This window comes from Parus major, chromosome 3 (genome assembly GCF_001522545.3).
Source record: "Parus major isolate Abel chromosome 3, Parus_major1.1, whole genome shotgun sequence".
NCBI lineage: Eukaryota > Metazoa > Chordata > Aves > Passeriformes > Paridae > Parus > Parus major.
The window spans coordinates 66,185,800-66,209,474 of NC_031770.1; the positions used below are offsets into that span (position 1 = coordinate 66,185,800).

At 38.0% G+C, this 23,675-nt stretch overlaps 1 protein-coding gene across 1 annotated transcript in view; it reads left to right on the forward strand.

Moving 5' to 3' along the window:
* Positions 1-23,152, forward strand: part of HS3ST5 (heparan sulfate-glucosamine 3-sulfotransferase 5) — a 175,637-nt gene extending 152,485 nt beyond the window's left edge. The window contains exons 3-4 of the mRNA XM_033512830.1: positions 12,939-13,077; positions 17,649-23,152. Of these exons, the coding sequence (XP_033368721.1) occupies positions 12,971-13,077; positions 17,649-18,579 (1,038 nt within the window). The 5' untranslated portion in view covers positions 12,939-12,970 and the 3' untranslated portion in view covers positions 18,580-23,152. The remainder of the gene's footprint in view (positions 1-12,938; positions 13,078-17,648) is intronic.
* Positions 23,153-23,675: the final 523 nt, after the last annotated feature.

Genomic DNA, 23,675 nt, shown 5'->3' on the forward strand with positions numbered 1-23,675 from the left:
TAATAACAGCATGGACACTGACATCATAACACCTCCATGTATTCTTAACTGTGATCTGTACCACACAGCTACTAAGTATGTTAAATTTAATCAAAAATAGAAAAGTGCCTGCCATTCTCAAGAATGAGAATTGCTCAAGAAAGTAATACAGGACATTGGTGTATTAATGCACACAAACCCCACAAATATAGTTAGAATCAAATAAGATGGTTAGTTAGCAGCAGGAATGCTCATTGAGTTATAAGAGAAGCATCTTCAAAGACAAGGATTAAAGTGAACCTGCAGATAGGACAGAAATTTGAAAGACATCAGTGACTTAATCCATAGCTGACATTAGCAAAATAGAGCTAGGTAATACTACAATATTGTTTCCTTATTCTAGTCTGTGATCTTGTATTTGCAGAAAATGGGGCCCATTGCAGAGATGCCAGGAGGCAAATTGTTTGAGTGGCAGTCAGCACAGGGGAAGGAGTTGTGGCACTGCCATCCATCCTCTATCCTGGCAGGGGCCTCAGGTGGGGATGTGCCACTGCCCTGAAGCACAGGCAGCTCCATGACAGTGTGTCCCAGCCAGATGTTCAGTATGGTTACCCCCTCACTGACTGCACCTACTGACCAGATACCTACTGACCAGGCCTTTTTGCATAAGGTGAACCACAGCTGGACACAAAACAACCATGAACCCACTCCCACTAGAATACCCTCCTTTTTTTGCAAGAAGGCTTCAGCCAAGGAGCCCTGAGGAGGGGCAGGAAAGGGACACACTGCAGTGGAGCTTTCCAGCAGAGGTAAAATTATTTTGTAATTGAGTCTGTTCTTGTATCAAACAGCGAGGATAAAGTTTTCCACCAGGCTAAGCTATGATGTGGCTCCAGTGCATCATCACGTTCTTTTGCATGTAAAGCTACCTATATAAATTGTTAAATGGAAATCTTCCTGGTAGCCTAGTAGCCTGCTGCCTGGTAATTATATCAGCAGGGCAGGGTGAGAGATGGCAGGAAAGAATGTAAGTGTGTTATGGGAGTAACAAAGGAGGAAGTCAATTATAACCAATGTTTACTTAAGAACATATTGTACATTTGGGTGTGGAAAAGGACTAGTCTGTTTTACACATGGTAAGGAGAAGTAATTGAGAAGATGTTCCATTGAGATATTATTGCAATTGGGAAGTTATGAGACAGCCTCAAAAATTAACTTGAAGGTTACAGATTTAAAATATATAATAAAAGATCCTTCTCTGAATTTAACCAGCAAAGCACATATAAGATCTGATGGTGAATTTACGATGTTGAGGAATTTATTTCCAGCTCCTTCCTCCATGAGAGAGAGACAGAAACAGACAGAGAAGAAAATAGAAATATTTCCTAAATTAATTTATTTGCAACCTCCTGTGAAATGGCAGGATGAAAACAGTAATTAGGATTCAAGGTCAAAATGAAATTTTGTTCACATCTCAGTCCTTCTCACATCATTTTACAGAATGAGAGCTGAACAGAGGAGGAATGAACTGATTTCTTTTAAGTTTAGTCATTGCAAATGCAAAATGAATATCATTCTGCAGATATGGTGCCAGAGGACAACACAAGCTAACAAAATAATGGTAGTCCCGATAAATAATTTACGCACCATATCAAAAACTGAATGAGATAAAGACACAGAGAGCACATTTGAAAATTTGGAAATTGCTCAAAGCTTTTCCTCCAGTGTCTCCCAAGAGAATGAGCTTGGAGCACTAATAAATTCTGTGACTGTGTATAATTCATAAACTTTCCCTCATTTTTTGATTTTCAGTGCTTGCAGTTTATAGCTAACAAAGGAACAGAGTGGAAAAATCCTGGTGAGAGTTGAGAGGAGAACATAAACCAGCTGATTCCTCCACTTAGTCTATTCATAAAGGGCATCTGTTCTCATCCCAAACTGCACATATATCTGCTATTAAACTTAGTACATTGAGAACAGAAAAAAGGCCTTCTACTCATATCCTTATGTCTACTTTATATTTATATTTTTATGAGAGTGATTGCAATGTGAGATTATAACACCAAAAGCCATTTCCAGGTGATTTGTATTAAAATTATTTTGTTGTGGCTGTTGGTTAATGTTCAGACTGGATTTCTTAGGGATTCATTCGATGGCAGCAGAGCAAAATGAGAGCAAACTAGTGAATGCTATCAGAAGGCAGTGGGGTGTTTCTGGATGAATTACATGGAATTAAACCTCCCCCATACACAGCCACATTGTAAAGACATTTCTAAGCTAAATAAATCTAAAAATTACATTCAGATAAAATTTGCCTTGAAATTATTTTGATGGTCGCAGCCATGTGAAGATGCATTCTGAAGAGACATGGTGGGCAAAAGGGTTGTTTTCAACTCTGCATGTCAGCAATTTGTAACATAATTTCTGTCACAGCACAGTGATGCAGTTATGCAAAAAAAATATTTTTTTCTATAAAATTCCATAGAGTTTTAATTTTTTAACTAAAAACAGAGGACAGTGTTCTGTGGCTTCCTGAGGGAAACCCTCTGTCTCCTACCCCGAGTGCACAAGCAGAGCCCAGCACATTTCTTGGCTGCACGATAAGTTTCAAGCTGCTGGGAGGCTGAGAGGGCTCCCAGCCTCTGCTGCCTTATGTCAGAGCAAGCAGAGTCTGGCCTGAGCTGTTACAGCAGAAGCCAGTGGAACACCAGAGCAGGAATTTCCACATGGCTTCCCACCACCCCAAACACTTAAAGAAAGCACACAGTGCTCTCAGGGCATCGCTGCAGATCTGTTGTCCTGGGTGGGTAAATGAAAAAGGTCACCACTATCAGCAAGTTAGAGAAGTGACTGAGAGGCAGCTGCCCTTTGGTGATCCCCTGTGCTCTGAGCCTGACAAAAGAGATCCATTCTCCCAGTTCCTCCCTGCCCTGCCTCTGAGAGCCTGTTGAGTGTTATGTGAATATTGTTTACTTCATTAATTTCCTCCTGCCATCAATTGATGGATAAATTATTCATAAGTAAATTTATAAATTATTCTACCACTTCTATTGATGATTGAATAATATTGACCAAATAAATTATTCACTCTTCTTTTGCCCCACCAAGTGACAAATAAATTATTTGTGAGTATTGTTTTCTTCATTATTAGATCAACTCTTCCATCTGTTGAGACATTCATAAGATGTCACTTACTCTGATAGCAATACAATTCGTAAGCAGGACCCTTTAAGAACTATGTTTTCATGGACAAACAGAACTAGTTTAACTTTATGGTATATTTATGTAACAGTTGGTTTAAATACAGGGTCCTTTAGAGCATGAGGAAGTGTTTTGTATGTTTCACAGCCAAATAAACAAAATGCTGAGATATTCTTCCATTAATTTTCACCCAACCAAGATATTTTTTAATTGTGCAGTTTATTTTACAGTTTTCCATATTTGGACTTAATAGTCAGGGTTGAGGCTGCAGCCATCCCTTGATCCCAAAAGGTATCAGGATGTAGGTTCTGTAAATGAGCATCAGGAGCAAAGCCAAAACAGAGATACCTTGTAATTACCATTACAAATGTGAACTGCATAAGTCAGTTATTTCAAGCTCCTGGATAAAGTACATGAGTTTTCCATCTAGTTAAATCCATGCCTTCTGTCTCTTTCACTGATTCACCAGTATCTGTGTGGCAAACAAGTGTCAGCCTCTTCTAGTGGCAGCATTTCTAGCATATTTTACTATGTAGGCAAAATGCGTCTATATCTAAAAATACAGACAGTCCACGTGGTTATGATGGGTAAGGGAAAAAAATTAAATTAATTTTTAAAAATATATTTCTAGTAAAGTGATAGTAAGTCACAAGCACCCATAAAGAAAGGATTAGTTCCTCTTTAATCCATGAAGCCCAAGCTAGATTAAGTTCACCAAGATAATCAAGCTGCACAAGCATGAAATCAGTATAAGAATCATGAATAGTACACTGAAAAGTATTCTCTAAGAAGTGGCTCAGAAAAGACAGAGAGAGAAGTCATCTCATGCCAGCAGAAGAGCAGCCCTTTAATAATTTTCCAGGCATGGGTACCAGTGAAGATCAGAAGCACAAACCTCTGTGCTGGCATTTGCTTTACTCCAAGACCTACCAGTAAAGTATGTGCAAAGACGTTTCAGTTGACTTTAGTGTGTTCTGTTTTTTTAGAATTTAAAACCATGAAGCAGACATGTTTGCCAGGCTGAGTACATGTAGGACAGTGAACAGAGACCCAGACTACAGCTCAGGCTTCCCATGGGGAGGAAGATGAATGAATGGGCTATGTCAGAACAAGACGACTGAAGAGTGACCAGAGAGCTCCTTTATGGAGAGCTCTCCAGCAGCTCTGTAATGCTGGAAAACATTAATACCTGTGTCTTCTTGTTTCCCCTTTCTTTTCTGTCTGAAAATTTGGTCTGTCTGCCCAAATCTGATCTGTCACTCAGTTCACTACAGCAGTGTACAGCAGTTGGCCCTTAGAACACACGCACAGCAGAAAATCCCAGCTCTCTCATTTTCAGAGAAAGCTGTTAATAGGTCTGCCTCTCTCACTGAGGTACACTAACAAGTTCTTGTCTAAACTGTCATTAATGTTTTTCACTTAGATTTCCACATTAAAATTGACAGCATTTCTAAGGGAAGTGTTGTGGTCAGGACTTAGAGGGGAAGCATTGAGACCTTGCATTCTGAAAGATAACAATCTATGGGGTCAAGTCTTTAAAGTTTCTCCCTGTTCTCCCAGCAAAAGTCCCATGGGCTATCCAGACATAGAAATATACAGAAAGGTATGACAGAGGAAATGGGAAGGTGGTGTTTGCAGGGAGCTGGAGTGGAAGAATGCCCTTTGCAGCACTGCTCAGAATGGATGTGAGTGAAGCACAGTTACATTTTTCAAGGACAAAGAAAAGACCACTGCAGTAGTTGGGATAAAATGGTGCAGGGAACACACAGGAAAAAACTTAGACTTATATAGGTGTGCAACTGACTGAATCTTTGGGACATTTATGATAAAGGTATTAAATTTAGCCTGAATATGAGAGCAGTTTGATCTGATCATGTTTCAGATTAAGGGTCTGAGTAAAAGACAGAGATGCTAGTGATCAGAGCAAATGTAGGTGCTCCATATTAGACAGTGTGAAGTCTATTCATCAGCAATACGATAGTTCAGAATATGAGTTTGGATAAGAGAAAAGAGATGAGTAAGTGTACTATATAAAGATATGAGCTGCACAGAGGCATGGGGGGTACTCTCATACAATGGCATTTTTTTTCTCAGTGGCGGGGTAAAAGCCACGAGCAAAAATCTACTGAGATGGATTTACTGTAAATGCAGTGTCCCGTCAAAATATATTTGCAGCTCAGTTAAGTTTTTGCTGTTAGTTTTCAATGCTTTTGACTCCTAACAATGTTCTGAATTTAGTTCAGTTTCGCTATATTTCTGAAGGGAAGCCACCAGAAAACAGAGCTGCAAGAAGCTGCAGAAAGCCACATAGATTTTGCCTTATATCTAAGTGAAATTTTATTTAAATTATCTGCCAATTTCAATTAATTAAGGAATGTTTAAACAGCCTTTCATATGTCTTTTTTCAGATGTGATATTATTTGGAAAAGGGTAATTTTTCCAAGGAGAAAAAAAAGGAGTGATAGTCTGTGGACATGATTCTAGGTAGTGGAAAAGAACATTTCAAAATTACTAGTATGTGACAAAAGGTAATTTTATTTCACACTAAATCATATTAAGCAATACCTCTCTGCCTTTTTATCCTGCTCAATGCAGTGAAACTGTCCATAATGAAGACTGGACCCTGAATGAAGGACAAAATAAGAAAGCTCTGGATATCTACCTGCTTACCTTTTTCTCAGAAGACTCATAATCTTCTTCTCTGTCTTTCCCAGAGCTGAAAAGCAAACTGCTTATTCCTAACGTGACACTACTATTGGCCACCATTTATGATTTCTCTTTTGACTTTTGCAGTCATTGCTTCCCTCTTCCATGTCACTGAATTTTATTCCTCAAGTTCCTTTTTTCTGTATTATTGTAATTTTTGGTTGCAGTTGTTTTAGTGCCAGCTTGAAGAAACCACCTTGGTATTGTGTTTTAAAGACTGTGAAATTAGTATCTATTATAGTCTCTCTATAACCATAACTGAATTCCCACAAGTTTTCTCTCTTAGTATCATCAGCTCCACCATTCCTGAGAAATGGAGCAGACAAGGGAAGGTGATCATTTCAGGAAGATGATCATTTCAGAAGAAAAGGAGGGAAGTAGCTGGGGAAGTACCGCAGAAAAGGGCCAACCTTATCAGATTAATCTCATGCTGTACAAAGAGCAATGCAGGGTAATATACTCAGGATGCTGGCAAGGAGACAGGCATCTGTATTTTGGACTAATGAAGTCCTATTAAGATCTATGTGCTTGGAAATGTTCCTGGAGCACTGTAGCTAAGCGTGGATCATGGCAACCCAGCCATCATTCAGCAGAACGCGGCCGCCTGCCTCGCCTGCCTCGCCGGCTCATACGCAATAAGGCAGTTTTCCTAAGCAGATGTGCCTGAGACCTCAAGGGCACCAAAGCGCCTGAGATTCCTAACTACTCTGACAATCTGGCAGCAGATCTGTTTGGCACAGGGCACCAGAAAGTCAGTAGCAAGCTTTTGAGTTGTTTCTCTCTTCCCAACACCATATTGCTCAATGTCTTTCAGTGAGATTTTAAAAAATTAAAGAAAAATAGGAAGGGTCAGGCTGAGAATGGAATGTGATAAAGAGCTGGTTATGGCCTTCTGTACTGTTGTCACTTGACACAGCAGCTTCCTAGAGATAGCACAATTATGGGCAGATGAGTCTTCAGTGTGTCTGGAGTGTCCTGTGGACAGTGGACTAAATATATTGTCATTACCACTCTATTATAGACTCGAGAGAGCGCAGATATCTGGCTATACCACCCAAGCCAGCCCCTGTTGGGGATTATGAGTCACAAATACTCTTTCAGCACTGATAGTGTGCTAACTTCTGAGAAATGAACATATGTTTTTTTATCTAGTATCCACGTACAGATGCTGATTTTGTGGGTGGTCTCAGAGTCTAGCAGCTTTTCTGGAGAAAGTCTTTTACCACTTCTTTACACAAAAAAAACTGACTTCAAGGGCAGCTTAAAGAGAGTCCTAAATCTCAAAACTCTGCAATAGCAGATAAAAAAAAGGTTATTGTCACAGATGTGCCATAACATTATAGGAAATCTTTATGTTGGAATTTATCTGCATTATTTATTGTTTTCCGTCAGCTTTGCTGACATTTCCTTCTCCACTCTTTCAGTCAATATGAGTCAGGAGGAGAAAAGGACAGGTCTACTACTACACAAGGACTCTTATCTGTGAATTTCTTACATATTATATTTCCTTCTTCCTTTGAAACCTGAATAGAGAAAATGTGCATTAATCTTACTTCATCCCATCTCAGTCTTATGCTAGAGAGAGAAAAAAATGAAAACTGTAATTACTCATGAGAATTAAATTTCTTTTTTGTATTGAAAGATGACTTTTTAAGGAAAGAATTTTCAAAAAAATATCCAAGTTCCTTTCCTGCAGGGTCAGCACTTTATCATTCCCTAAAAAATATGGTATTTTCAAATCTTTCTATTCATATTATCCATTTCATTTTACTTTGTCAAAATGGGAAGAATTTTGTCTCTTCTTAGACCGTTCAATGCTATTAGGAATGAAAAATCCTCTCCCTAATGAAAAATCATGTCCTGCTTTATCATGATCATTCTAGTTCTTTAATACCATTCACATGGTGCAATAGTTCTGTTGCAATTAAGGAAGTCACCAAAGTGCAGACTACTGGGGAGAAAGTACAGCAGCAATGCATCTTTTCCTTGCCACTAGCCCAGACCTTCCTCAGCAGTGAGACAGAAAAAAGGGAGTGGGGAGGACCTGGAGGAGAAGCAGGAGTAATAATAATATGACTGGCTATTCCAGGCAGGCTATGACTAAGATCATGAGCTGATGAGAATGCACACAATTTGAGGCATAAATTCCCTCCTTTCCCAAACACCATGTGATTTCATACCCCAGAAAAACTCTAGGTGCTTGATTTTTATGGAGTTAAGTGACAGTAAAAAAATGCAAGAAACTGTAGTTAACATTCAAGAGACATAATGCAAATATGCCCAGTGATAAGTTCCCTAACTTGTTTCCTATCTCTGTATTTAAGTCCTGTATAAACTCAAAGATCTTTCTGCAGTGTATAACAAATATTTGTTGGTCAACAGATGACCCCTGCTGGTGTGAAAAATAAAAAAAAAGAGACATACCAAACAATAAATTCTAATAAAAAACATTGCTTATTTATTCTTTTTCCAGCCTCCTTTGTACATATTTGCCTCTGATTTGTACTTCATTTTGATTAATCACATAACTCTATCAGGACTGTATCTCTTCAGCCCATTTCCCAAAAGAAAGGACGTTGTTGCTTCTTATACTTCCATCCATAATCAACCACACGCTATTCATTTATCTATAGCATCTTCTCATCTATGCTCTATGTGTCCAAAAATTTCCCTTTGATCATTTGCAAACAAGTTTCTGGTGATCTTCTTGTTTCATTGTCTGCTTATTTGGAAAAAGTGATTATAGCAACAGAGTCTCTTTTCTGTGCTTCTGCACAAATCAGATATTTATCATTAATGCCATCATTATTAGTATGCTTCTTTACCTGATTTCTCCTACTCATTTGACTTTGACCTAACTTGAACCAAAAACTAAGTTTCACAATAGTTTTCACAAAAAAATTTACACTTTTTTGTCTGGCATACCCACTATCTACCTTTATCCATGATCCCTTCTTGTCAGGAATAGTCCATCTATTTTTCAGTTGGTATTGTCAGCAGAGTTCCACATACTGGACCTTGTTGTTCTGTCTTCTCTTGGCAATTCACTCAATAACCCTAGTCTTTTCACCAGCAAAATGGGAATGTAGAGGAAGGGGTTAAATGAGGCATTCACATCAACACAGTGGTAAGGTTACTTTCTCATGTTTCTTTATTGAACTGGACCATGTCAGTGTAACAATTCAGACCAGATGTACACCTGAAATCACAAAGCACATTTTGCTTTTAATTTACACATTATTTACAAATCACATTTTTAAATATATGTGATGTTGCATACTTTACTAGAAATTCTGCGTTCAGTAATTTGTGTTGCTCTTTGTGCATTATGATTCTCTCAGCCAGGAATGAACTTTCTTGTATGCATATTTAACTAAATTATTCAAGACAGATATTTCTAATGTAAGCCCACTGGAGCTGTGCAACAGTGTGCTGTCATCCTTTGGGTGGGAGGTTCCACATTCAGCATTCAGCTACTGGGAAAGTTCTGCCTGCAGCTTTTACCCAATCCTCCTCCCACTGGTCAGCAGATTTTGTGACAGTTCAGCTCTTGCCCCTAAAAGAGAGCAAAATTGTTTTAAGACACCCTTATTTGCCTCAAATAATTGCTAAAAATCCTGTCACTTTGGATTACATTTTATCTTGCCTTCCAGCTTCTTGTAAAGCTTAAAAGTATGCGTTCCTTACAGAAAACTTTGTGCACCTGATAATACATCTCAGAATTTAAATTTCTTTTCTTTTCTTCTTTCAATTTCATTTAAGTGTTGCCATGTTTCTCTTCAGTAACACTTCCACCTTAGGGATCTTTGCCTTAATCACATTCTGGTTGTTTTAACTCTGTATCTTAAATAGAAATGTTTTTTCAGTCCTCTCCTCTGGCACAGAGAACTGTCCATTGCATCCATTGCAAGGTGTAGCCTTTTCTGGAATCAAGATAGTATTTTGCTATGTTTTTTTCTCAGGAGAAAAATACCATCTAGGGAAAGTTTTATTGAGATCACATCTCTGGAATAAAGTTATTTCCATGTTTTTTAAATCAGATGCTAAAAGTGAAAATAAAAATGAAGCAAATAAATAAATAATGTTATCGTTACATTTCTAGTGTGTGCTTAATACTTGTCATTCTGTGGAAAAGTTTTCTGTACATTGGTACATGCAAACATGAAAATGGAACTGGTTTGGGTTTGGGCTTTTTTGGTCGCTTGATTTGCTTGATTTGCTTTGTTTGTGTTTGTTTTGTGGTTTGGTTGGTTGGTTGGCTTTTGGTTTTTTTTTGTATTGACTCATTTCAAATATTAATATTGAGATCATGACGTTTTGTGGAATCTGTTTCAGGAAACAGCTTGTCATTAATTTGATTTTGTTGTGGCCTGATGACCTCCATAGCCTCACTAGTGCTTGCAGGCAGAAATTGGAGTCCAAGAGCCTGTATAAAGGAGAACACATGGAAAGCACTCTAGTTTAATGAAAAGAGGACTGAATATGTATATGTTTTCTGAGAGACAAAGTTCAGAACCAATTGTTGTAGCACTCAAGTGAAACTTTCATTTAGTGGGAACAGTACTGAAAGATTTAAAACCTGGTACCTGTGAAAATTCATCCTCTTCTTCACATCCTTCTCTTTCATCTTTTTTAATTAATCAGTTCAAAAAGTAATTAGCAGTAAAATATCAACACAGAGATGTAACCTCTGTACTTTTTCTTAATAGTTCAGCTTTGGCTATATATTTTCTGCTTTGTTCAAAGTATAGGATTCCTCAATCATACATGATTTTTATGGGGAAAAAATTTATATTACCAAAAGGCAAAAGTTTACCATGCAGTTAAAGCACTAGAAAGGAATTATTTCAGACTGAATCTTACTGGTGCCACAGGTTTTCTCTGTGACCTTGAGCAAATCACTTAATCTCTCTGTACCTCTACTCCTCATTTATTTTTTAAAGGATGATAATACTTCTTCTATCTCTATATTTACATTGCAAACTCCTTTTACTCTGTGTTTTATATTATTCTTGTTGCAATAAAGACCTTATCTAAGAATTCTTATTATAGAGTTGCTTTTATCTACATAAAAAGCAATATATTCTGTATGATTAGTTATCCTGTATGATAGGTTATCCTGAGCTGTGACCTAGCTGTATAAGGAGTTATTATTACAATTATTATTGTACCGGAAGTATTTTAGAGACCAAGTCAGACTCAGACCTTCAGCGTTGCACGGCTCTTTTATCAAGAGATGGTGGGCTGAAATTAGAAAGCTTTCTCTATAGCTGTAAAATAAATGTGCTTCAGAATGGCTATTCAACTACACTTGAAGAAAACCAGTTTGGAATGACCTGCCTCTGCACCTTTAAACCCAGCCAGCACTGGGGCAGGCAGGCTACACGACTGCTGCCTGCTGGGAATAGTTTCCAGCTTGTATTATCTCACTGACTGAATCCTGGATTCTGAACAGAGCTTTCTGGGCCAAAAATTTAACATCATGGGCAGGACAAAGAAATGCTTTCAGGCTGTGTTTAGCAATGGTCAGTCAAACCTTGCACTCTGACCAGCAGTTCTGCCTCTGTATATTGTTTCATGCTTACAGTAATCTATCCCAGTCTTGCTTTATGTAAATCCTAAAACTGGAAAAGAAGAAAACGTGCTGCAAAATAAGCTTTGCTGTAGTAAAACTTAAGAAACCTGACATCAACAATTGCTCAAAATAAGCCTAGCCAAAATTTGGAAAAAAATGTTTCTGTTCAAACTACTCCATAATACAGTAAACATTCCCTGATAGAGGGAGTGAGACTTTAGATTCATATTTCAGGTGATTACAGTTTATATTTATGATTTTTGTATCAAAAGTATCTATTTGGTGATGAAAGCATTCTTTTAGGTAGGTAGGTAGACGGTATGGCTTTACCCCTCCTGAGCCAGAAAAAGGATTGGAACTTAATTCTCCTGTGTATCTATAAGAAAGCTCAGAACTGGTACAAAATGAAGAACCATGTCATCTTTGACTGTGCTCTGAAAGGAGGAGCTGATCTTTCTCCTCAGTTCATGTAATAATGTAGTAGGAATCCAGGTCTGACTGTCCTAAAGAGATCTGCAGCCTAGAACACAAATGTAGTGCTTGAGGGAGAGTCAAACTAAAGACAAACAGCTTTACTCGGTGTTTCTTTCTACCTTGCCTAAGAACCTCCTGGTTAACTCATGGCATAATGTGATGTCTTTTTACTCTTGACTGCCTCATAACTATAGTATTTGAAGCAATGCTCAACTATGGGAATTAGATGGTCTCTAGAGCACATCAGAAAAAGAAATTTAAATATATTCTTTGGTATTTCTAAAAACTGAGGATGTAGGCATGTTTCAAGGGTTACAGTTTGTGTCCCATCAGGTGCTGAGGTGACAGTCAAGACTGGTGTCATACAAGTGAGGAGCTTAAGTGTCTCAACACAGAACTGTCTGATGCCCAGCACAGACACAGCTGATAGAATACACTGATGCTGAAAAATCATTATTGTGCTCACCCCAACTACCTGCTTCATAGGTCTGTCATAATTGACTTACTGGCATGGATCAGGACATCTTTTTTAGATTTTTCTCTCAACACTCTAAAAATCATAGAGACAGAGTAAACGTGCCTCCATAAACTGTACAGAGGACCTGCAATCCTAACTCCTGGTTATTGCAGCCTTACTTGACATCAGGGCATTTAAATCTCTGTTGAAATCTATCAGATTCAAAAAGGTTTAAAATCTAAACATATTTACCTAGCAAGATATCCTATTACAAAGTGAGCTTCTACACTCAAGACCAACATTGTGGCTATCTCACAGCCCAAGTAATGGTGGATGCAGTTGAACTGTCACTTCCAGAGTTATCATCATACCCCAAATATGTTGCCATGTGGGACTGAAAAACAGTAGCAAAAAAAAAGTTTAACTACTTATTTTGCAGTTTTGCAAAGATTTTGCAAGTATGGCTTAATCAGCTGCAATACCTGACTAAACATCACCCTGCATATTGCTTTCTGATGAGGGTTTTATGTGTTCTTGTCTCTGCAGACTGAAGAAGTCCTGAAGATTGATGGAGGGCCATGCTATTCAAACAGCAGGCGTTGCTCAGACAGAAGCTCTTTGTGCTAGGCAGCCTTGCTATTGGAAGTCTCCTATATCTAGTTGCCAGAGTTGGGAGTTTGGATAGGTAAGTCATTAAGTAGCTGCTCTTTTATTTAGAATGGGTAAAGATTGTCTGAGATTTTGCTTCAAGGGTCTGATTTCTTTCATTCTTCATTTTCTGGTTTTTTGTTTTGGTTTTTTTTTTTTTTTTTTGGAGAGTCTACTCCTATAGGAAGACAGAAAGACTGGCTACTTTAATATTGGTTTTCATTATTTATTCCTACCCTTTGGAGAAGAGAGTAGGAAAATAGTCACAGTCATCCCTGTCAAAGTTTTTCTGTCTGTCCATTTGTATTCTGAGCACACTGACACTTGTTTTCGGAGAAGAAATAAACCAGCATCTAGTAAAAATGTCATTACAGTAGCTCATTTTGCCTGTGTACATCTGTGTGTTGACCTCTAGTTTCAGCAAAACAGTTATGATGTATTTATACATCTCCTTTTCTAAATTTGTGAGCAAGCAATTAATGTGCTACAGTGGTAGTTAAAATTAAGTATGAGCCCACAGAGCAGCTCGTCAAGTTTTGAATACTATTTCATTTGAAAGATTGCTTCAGGGTTTGAGAATTTTAACTATGTTAATTAGCTGGTATTTTCTGTAGCTGAATGTGCTAAATAAGTGGGTTTTCTCTGCAAATGATTTCCTGGAGAGTAGTAGAAAACACAGCAGAGAAAATCAAAGAGTGTTTGGCACTTCTGACCAGGCTGAGTTTTGACTGGTTTTTGACAGTGCAGCAGTAGTGCTACCTGCACTGACACTGCTGTTCCTGTCAGCTTTGAAATGAATGGCCTGGCATTCCTGTGGTAGGTGCCACACAGAGGCACAACACATTTGGGGAGGGGAAAAAAAAGAAAGAAAAATCTAAGAAAAGAAAAAATCTGTTTCAAAAGAATGAATGAAAAAACTACAAGATTTTCAGAGGCTGGTAGACACTTTGCAAGTGTTAATGCTGTATTATTGTCCTTCTTCTAAATGATGCAACATATTAGCTGGTTTCAAAATTGTCACACAATGCTGCATGACCACACAGTGCTTGGAAAGCAAAAACATAGGTACCTACTCTCCATTGCTAAGTAATGGTGGGATCCATTGGTGGTCACTGGGTGTCTTCTTCAACTCCTCAAATCCATTCCAGAAGGAGACCATGTACTCAGCTAAGACCAAGTGCATTTCAACTTAAGCCCTGGAACTTATATCTTCTTTCCACTAGTGGTTAAACCATCTCTGATGCTCCAGGAGTAGAAACTTCACTGAGAATAATGTGATTCTGTAAATGGAGGCAGAAATCCTTACTGGTCCCTGCAAAAGTATATTTTATGCTCGGAGGCATGAAATCTAATTAACCTTCCCCTATTATCTATGCTTGCACATCTACAGAATTTACTGATGGCTATAAAATTATCTCGCCACAGTATTTGACTCACTGACCTCCTGCAGCAATGAATTCCGCTGGCTTCATACATAGTGTTGCCAATGGCAGCAAAATTTAGTTTTGTTCTCTTGCTTTACCCAGTGTGAAGCACACCACACTGCTAAAACACAGTCCTGTGTACGGACTTTTTATGAAATAAAGAAGTAATAGAAAGGACAAGACATAGATGAATTAACTAGAAGTATTCTTCTGCCTCATCATTGTTGAATCTCTCAGAAAAGCATGCTGAGTGGCTTCAACAGACTTTGCAATAACTAATTGCTCAGGAAGAAATCCAGATTCATTTATGCTTAATTTATGCTGATCTAATTTGAACAAGAGAGCTGGGGATGGCTCATGTTTAATAGCCTCAGATTAGGCTCTCCAATGGCAGTGTCTTGAGTTTCCTTAGGCCCAAAGGGAAATTACCAGGAGTTTATCTGACTCATTAAGTCACAAAATCTGATGAGCGTTTCCCTCCAGGGGAGGCCACCTTCCTTCAACTCCTGAGTGCATGGATCTGCTTCATATGTGGAAGCTCAAATAGATTATGTGGCAATTTTGAGACTCTCTGGATTAGTCCTTGAGTCACCTGACTCCCTGGCTGGCAGTACCAGAGCCTCCACACCTGATTTCCGTGCTACGCTATTGGAACCAGGCTTATAATCTTTTGCTGCTCCTCCTCTTGCTGTGACACCTCCATTGGAAGAAAATTAGCAAGAATTCTGGATCAGTTGAGACAGCTCATTAAGATTGTCCAGACCTACTTCAGCTGTTTGGAAACTTTTCTGATATACAGTTCCTGGAGATTAATTGTTTTATGGAGGGTGTTTTCAAGAAGAATAATTGTGGAGTTTTACTGTAGCAGCTTGAAAAATTGCCTGTTTTGGGAGAGCAACTCAGTGATATAAAAAGTGCCATATACTCTTAGCAAAGAACTGTTATTTAATGGGAAAATGACTCAGAAAATCAAGTTTATCATGTTGCAACCTAAGAGTAAATAGTTACATCTTGGATTAAAGTATGAGGATCTGCCCTTTACTCACCACTACCAAAATCTTTTAAAAGTTACCTTTTTATTGTTTAGATAGAGTAGAATAAGGGGGAAAGAGTAAAAAAAACCCTGAAATATAAAGGCTGAGGAAGTGCTTCTAACAATATCCAATATTTTCCCTTAGGCTAGAGGATATCTTAAGTATTTATTTATTTTCAAAGGAAACCACCCTGTTTGACAAGCTGTTGTGTTACACTGAAGGCAGTGCTAGCTGTCTTTTTGAGCAAGAGATAAAATTAGTTGAGATGGGTCTGGAACTGCTGTTGTGGAATCATCTTTGCTTGAAAACAAATAACAAATACACAGAAGGAGAGGGAAGAGAACAGAGACAGCAATTGCAGCTTCTGTTTCTTATGCTTTAAACTGCCACCTTGCTGATGCATTATGGCTCTCACCAGCCACACCTCAATCTGACCAAATTGTAGCATTGTTAAGACATTCCTTCCCTTTTTTTTTTTCCAATATGGGCAGGTTTGCATCAGCACTTCAATGATTCAGTCTTTGCCACCATGTCAGGCTTTTTCAGTAGATGGCAGAGAGCAAAGGGATAGAAGAAGCTAGAAACCTGAGAAAAGAGCTAACAGGAACACACTTTTCATCACACTTTCTAATTAATCTGTGGGACTTAGCTAGAACTCATGTGAACCCAGCAATGTCATATGGATTGTTTCTTCAGTTCTGTCTGGACAGTCTATATCTCTCAGCATCTGGATAATCAAGGTAACAGCTAACAGGTCAGCCAGGGGGATCGAACTTATTTTGTCCCAGCCATTCATTGTCCTAGAATCAGTGTCAAATTAGAAACCCCAACAAGCAGTGATGGATGGAAAACCTGCAAAGAAATAAATAATTATGTCCTGAAAGCAGGGTTTGAATAATATATAGTAAATGAGTGAAGGACCACATGCTGAGAAACTAGAATAAATACTGAATACCTAAACAGCTATTAATGAGCATTGCCCATCTGCTATACTGGTTAAGGCAGGGGTCCTGTGAAAAATAATAGCATGCAGCTGTGTAATTTAAGAACTGTATCATAATATATGTGCACAGCAAGCTCACACTAAAATTGCCTAGGCAACCTTTGTTCTTACATATCCTTAATTTTGGAGATCCTGGCTCCACAAAATTAGTAATAATATTTTTTATAGGACCTTGGAAGCTCTCCGTACTCACCAATTTCATCTTCAGTGAAATATTGACCTGTATAATGTCCAAAGTGCTGATTTGAGAGTGAAGATGAGAGTTTATTCAAGGTCCTGTAGAAGTAAAGTTTTAACATTTTTCTTATCAAACCACTTCTTGGATCCAGTGGTATCAGATGCGAGAATGAAGAATTAGAAAGTGGAAAAGAGGGGAAATAATTGTAGCTGAATATGAAAGAATAGTACAAAAATGCAGTTGTAAAAGAAGAAATAATAAAACACAAAATAAGATTCAGAGGGAGGATACAAGGGTGATTATAAGAAAATTGTTGGTATAACAATGCAATAAATGGATTTTTAAAAACTTTTTTTTCCATTCTTTTTGTACCTTGGTAATCTTATCTGAATCAGAACCTTGGACTTTCTGACTGGCAGAAAAACACTGAGCATATTGTAAAGAGGAGGAGAAATATTGGAAGGTGATGCTTAGAGAGCTGGTTTTCATCCCTTTTCCTCTTCTTCACTAAAAAAGCCATCTCTGGATCAACAGAATGGAAAGCACAGGAAAAACATCAGACTAGATTAAGAAAAGTGTGGGAAAGAGAATACTTAAATGAGCTGGATCTTCAGATCAAAATGTACTTAAGCTTAGAATGCTTTAAAAACTGCCAAACCCATCACAAAATAATGAGGAATGTGGAAGTTTAGGTGAGGTTCAATAAGCCCCAAAAACAGTAATCATAGTTCCTATGCTGGTAAAGGGCAGACAGATCGTGAAATTTCCCAGCTAAATCAGAGTAAAAAAAACCAGATTAAATAATTTAAAAATTGCAAATTATTTAACCACTGGCAGAATAAAAAAAATTTGAAAGATGGGCGCATCACATTACATTCGAAAATGTTCCCAAGAGCAGGATTCCCTCATAGATTAAACTTTTCTTGAGAGATGTCCTCCTTTTACAAGTACCTCTTATTTTACTTGCAGACTGCAGCCCCTCTGCCCCATTGATGGTCGTTTTGGACCCCATGGCCAGGACGAAATCCCGTTGCGAGCCCTGCAGTTCAAGCGAGGTCTGCTCCATGAATTTCGAAAGGGCAATGCCACCAAGGAACAAATTCGACTGCACAATCTGGTTCAGCAGCTTCCCAAGGCCATTATCATTGGGGTGCGGAAAGGAGGCACCCGAGCACTACTGGAGATGCTGAACCTTCACCCTGCAGTGGTCAAAGCTTCTCAAGAGATTCACTTCTTTGACAATGATGAAAACTATGCCAAGGGAATTGAGTGGTATCGGAAAAAAATGCCTTTTTCTTACCCTCATCAAATAACAATTGAGAAAAGCCCTGCGTATTTTATCACTGAGGAAGTACCTGAAAGGATTTACAAAATGAACTCATCTATCAAATTATTGATCATTGTCAGGGAACCTACCACCAGAGCTATTTCTGATTACACTCAGGTGCTGGAAGGCAAGGAAAGAAAGAACAAAACTTACTACAAATTTGAGAAGCTGGCTATTGATCCTAATACCTGCGAAGTGAACACTAAGTATAAGGCAGTGAGAACCAGCATCTACACAAAACATCTGGAGAGGTGGTTAAAATACTTCCCAATCGAGCAATTTCACATCGTGGACGGAGACCGGCTCATCACGGAGCCACTGCCAGAGCTCCAGCTGGTTGAGAAGTTCCTAAATCTTCCTCCAAGGATAAGTCAGTACAATTTATACTTCAATGCCACCAGAGGGTTTTACTGCTTGCGATTTAACATTGTCTTTAACAAGTGCCTGGCGGGTAGCAAGGGACGCATCCATCCAGAGGTGGATACCTCTGTCATAACCAAATTGCGCAAGTTCTTCCATCCTTTTAATCAAAAATTTTACCAGATCACGGGGAGGACATTTAACTGGCCCTAAACTAAACTTCATACAACATTTTCTGTTGCACCTGAGGCATGCAATAGGATGCCTCTGCTGAAATATGCACTTTTCATTGATACGGCTAGCAAAGTAACTTTTTTCATGCATATGTGTACATAATGCAGTGTGTGACCAAATATATGGTGGGATCGATTTTTTCTACAGAGTAGTAACTAACATAAATTTACTGTCAATATAGTTGCATCTTTTAAGATATAATAATAAAGGGAAAGGAAGTATTTAGGGAAACAGTCAGACAGTGTTAAAAGGGTCAGTGTTCCTCTTGCTTAGTGAGGTGTTTATGTGACATACTTATTGATCTAAGCAGAACATTACTTTATGCCATAAAAATTCTTGTCAAAAGTCTGTAAAGCTGTGAGAAAACATAATCTTGAAGCTATGTTTGGTATGTGTATTGCTAAAGGAATACTGACACTTTAAACACAGTGCTGCATTTTTACGAGAGTGAATAGTACTATTTTCTTATTATTTTAAATGAATATCTTATCTCATACAACCTACTTTGTTTTAGAGTTCCTGTGGTGAGTTTGCACTATTGTTTTATTGTATGGACCATAGTGTCACTTGTAGCATGTCAATCATGTGTCAAGAAAAGGTCAAATAATTTTTTCTTCTATACTTGTGTGTTGACAAAGCTAAATATAGTGTACATAGTGTACAATGTTTGTAAATACTGGTTTCACACTAAGTAATTCTATTTTGTAAACTGAATATGGCTATTTAATTTATTGTGAAAATTAAATTTATTGTGGTATTTAAAAATGGAATGGATTAAAATTACCTATATGTGCAATGGCTTTTCACTTCTGCTTGATCTATGTCAGTGTGGTCCCTTAGCTTAGACAGATCATATGTATGTGTGAGAGAGATTTGCTCAGGTAAGCTTGGTTTATAGACAGTTTAAAAAGCTGATACATGTGGCAAAGCAGGGTTTATTAAAAAGCTCATCCTTCTAGGAAACTGGTGTAATGTTCACCCCAAAGACATTGCTGTTCCATTGTGGCACTTTGCTAAAATCAATTCAGTTTCCCACGAGGCTAAAGCATGACTGCAAAAGCCTACTGTAACCAGGTGTCCTGGGGTATACTGAAAAAGCAGAGTCCTCATTAAAACCAAAAAAAAAAAAACCAGACAGATCAACAAAATTAGAAGAAAAATTTTGGTGATTTCATCACCAAAAGGTGGTGATGCTTCAGAAGTCACAGAAGACAGTTGTGATACCTTTGCTTTCATCTGGTAATGCATGCATGTGCTCTGAAGAAAACAACCACAATATTGTTATTACTGGGATAAACATATAGTTCGTACTTCCGTTCAATAAGGTAAAAGAAATTAGTTCAGGAAATTAATATTTTTGTGCATTATATGTTGTATAGTTCTTAAAGATTCATAAGTAAAAACAATTAAAGCAAATAAAAAAAGTATTTTAAAACAAGAAGGAAAAAAAAGAGAGAAGTGAAGTAAAAAAAAAGTCCCAACCACTTTAAAACCACTATCTAGAGATTGATGGAGAGAGAAATTTTGGAAGGTATCCAGAACATCTGAATATTCTGGGCTATGGCAGCAGAGTGGCTGGTAGTTCAGATTGTAATAAGATCAAGCGTTCCCCATAGGCTGTTTATTTTGTTCAGTGATTTGGAAGCATTGGTTTTACTAAATAAGTGGTTTTAAAAACTCTTCTGAGAGACTGCTTCTTGTCTTGCTGTATCTTTAATCATATGTGCTAACACTGTGAGCAATGTGCCCTTTCTTCATGCTGCATCGGAGTCGTGCCAGCACAACACCGCAGAGCATATGTGAAATTCTCTGCAGTAGCTACAATACAACTCACTGTTTTCCTGTATAAGAGCCATTTATCTTGCCTACTTCCAGGCAAAAAGACAGATATTTAACTTGTCTAATAGTGTTCCACAAGGAGGTTTTGTCCAATTTAACTTTTTCATGGTCTTTATATGGGCAGACAAATTCCAGGCAGCTTTGGGTGATACTTGGATGATACTTCATATAGTCCTGGCTACAAACTGACTGAAGGCTGAGATGTATTTTCAATGAAAGGGACAAATTAGCTATATCAAAGTTACCTCCAAGCACAAAATATGCATTTGGAATTAATATCTCTCTGCATTGATCAGATGAGCCACAGAGACTGTGATCTACCAGGCACGACTACGCACATTCCTGTTAAAGTCAGCTGGCTTAACTCCAGCTTATCATTTGCAATTTTGGAGAGATGTGGATAAATTTAGGCTATATCTTAGACAAATCTGGTTCAAAAATGCATGGAAGAATAGTCAGGAACAGGAGGGGAGGAAAGAGGGTTCAAAGGCATTATAAATTATATTAAGAGAACTAAAAGAGCAGGAGACTGATTCACTAAGCCTTCAATGCAATGTTGCCAGGTCTATTTGACATAACCCATTGAAGAGAAAATTTCAAAACTGATTCATAATACATAGATACAACACATCACCCAAAGCATTCTCCTAGGTTAGTGGTCAGTGCTCATAACCATTTTGTGAAGTCCTGACCTTATGGTATTTTCCTCTTCAGGAATTTCTGAATAATTCACTTCACCGCTTTGCTTTGCTTCCCAAATTTTGAGTGAATCATTTCTATTCAAACTGGTCATGAGTGCTCAGACTGGGAAGAACGTTCTTATCTTGAGATTATGATTTCAGAGTGATATGAAGTTGCAGCTGTTTATTTGTGGCAGTTCTCTAAAGATATTGTATCTCTCCTATTTTCTGTACTCTAAAAATTACAGGCTCACAGCTCTGGTAAATGTTTGGATTAAAACAGTTAATATTTCTCTGTATTTTTATCAGATTGTGGCAGCTCTATTTAAGATACATTTGAAGTATAAAGGATTGTCAGAGATGAATTTGAAATTGTATTTTCAGAAATTAGTACATAGGTAAATAAAGGACTGATATTTGGAGATCAGAGATTCATTTACCATTAACCCACTATACTGCACTTTCTTCAGGAAAGTGGAAGAGATATGATGGAAATGCATATAACTTATGTTAATGGATTTTTCCCTTTCTGCCACGATCTCTAAAAATAAAAGAGACACACCATTTTTAGCAACGTTTCATTATAATAGTCCAAGGTTTTTGAAAGGCAATGGCCACGAACTAAAAACACAGGACCACCATCTGAACATCAGGAAACACCTCTTTATTGTGCAGGTAAAGCACTGGCATGGATTGCCCAGAGAAGTTGCAGTTTTTCCATCACTGGAGATATTCAAAAGCACACTGTCCTGGTTTTGGGAGTCTCTGCTTGAGCAGTGGGAGTTGGATTTCCCTTCCAAACTCAACTGTGCTGTGACCCTGTGAAAAATCTCTCTATACCATTTAGTTCTTATTAAGTACAGCCCATTGGTTCAGTGTTGTACAGACCACAGAAAAAGGGGAACCCCAGTATCACAGGCCAGTCCAGTTGAAACCCAGGGTATGGAAGCACTACAGGACACATATTTACTCCCTGGATAGCTGATCTAACTCATGCTGGAAGCCCATTCAACTTACTGGAACCCTGTGACAGGAGAGATTTTTTGTTAATGACACTCCTACAGATCACTGTTGCTAGTTTTAGTACAGACTGAGAAGACTACAGAGACCAGGAAGTTCACAGAGGACCGTTCTTCATGAAGGGGAGGTCAGGAGTTGAATGTTACAGGGACTGGTATCTTTGCTTTCATTTAAAATGGGATAAAATGCTGTTCATTCTTGTGTAAAAATAACTTTAGAAACCAGGTGTGTAGAAGGAGCCTACAATCCCATGTCAGTTTCAGTCAACTCAGCTCATGCCTGACAAGGTCCCAGTTTCCATCCTCATACAATGTGCTCTTTTCCCACTCTTTTGTACTGCCTCTTATGATGACCTGCCCCTTCCATGTGGAGCTACTTCAGTTCCCTAGGCAGGCAGAAGACTAACCTGTTTGAAAAGATGAGTAATGTCACTAAAACTGTTCTAGATCAAAACAAACATCTTTTCAAAACAGGATCTGTCACTAGAAGTGGCCATTAATGCTTCATGCAGGACATTAAAAAAAAGAAAACATGAAGACATTTCCATGCTCCAGTGGTTGGCAGTCACAGAATGTCTCCAGTGGGAGAGAATAGGCTTCAGATGTAACAGCACTGAGTGCCTTGCTCTTCTTTGTACTTAGCCAGAAACACCTTGAAGAGGTGTTCCCAAGCAGTCCTCTAAGCTCTCTTAGAGGACTCATCATTTTGCTAGAATAAATGTGCAAAGTGAATCAGAGAAATTTGGGTAATACCTTTAAAATCTGATTAAGTATAAAGATATGGTAACAGAAGTTTTATCTTTCTTCTTAACTCACTTTGAAAATTCTGTGGATTGTCTAATAAGTTTCTTGAAAAAACACTTGCCACACTACTTGAAAATCCCTGAGCAGGCTCGGTCCTCAGATTTGTACGACTGTAGCAGCAGAATAAATAATGCTAAATGTCACGTTTGAATGAGCTTGTTTGCAGAGAGAAGAACTTCATGTAGATTATTAAAAGATTATTAAAAGTTATTTTAGTTGTAATCTCAGACATTTTTTGTTATTTTACTCTTCAATTCCAAGGACATCAACTGTCTACTTAGCTATTAGTTTTCTATTTAATTTAGAGTCTACCATGTAAAATTTCCTTCACAGACAAAAAAACAATTAAAAACTCAATAATATAGATCTAGATTGCATTATAAAGACTTAATTTTGTTACTGAAGGCTCATACATGTTAGTGAACCAGGGATATGCCCAGACTAACCATCATCAGTACCCATAAGTTGATCTTTCCTGTTTCTGTATTCCTTTGAGGAGATACTTTATGTGATATTCCATAGCACTCATCTACCTGCTCATCAGCTCTGGGTAGTCTGTTCTTTAAAGACTGACTTACCTTCTGACAACTTTGAGACAGACATAATAAATCATCTTCAGAACCACCAACTATCCCTAACTGCATTTACATTTATAGAGAAAGGATTTCCAGTCCTTTCTGCAATAATGCACTGATGAAAGAGTCAAGCCCTTAGAGAACATCCATGTGCTATC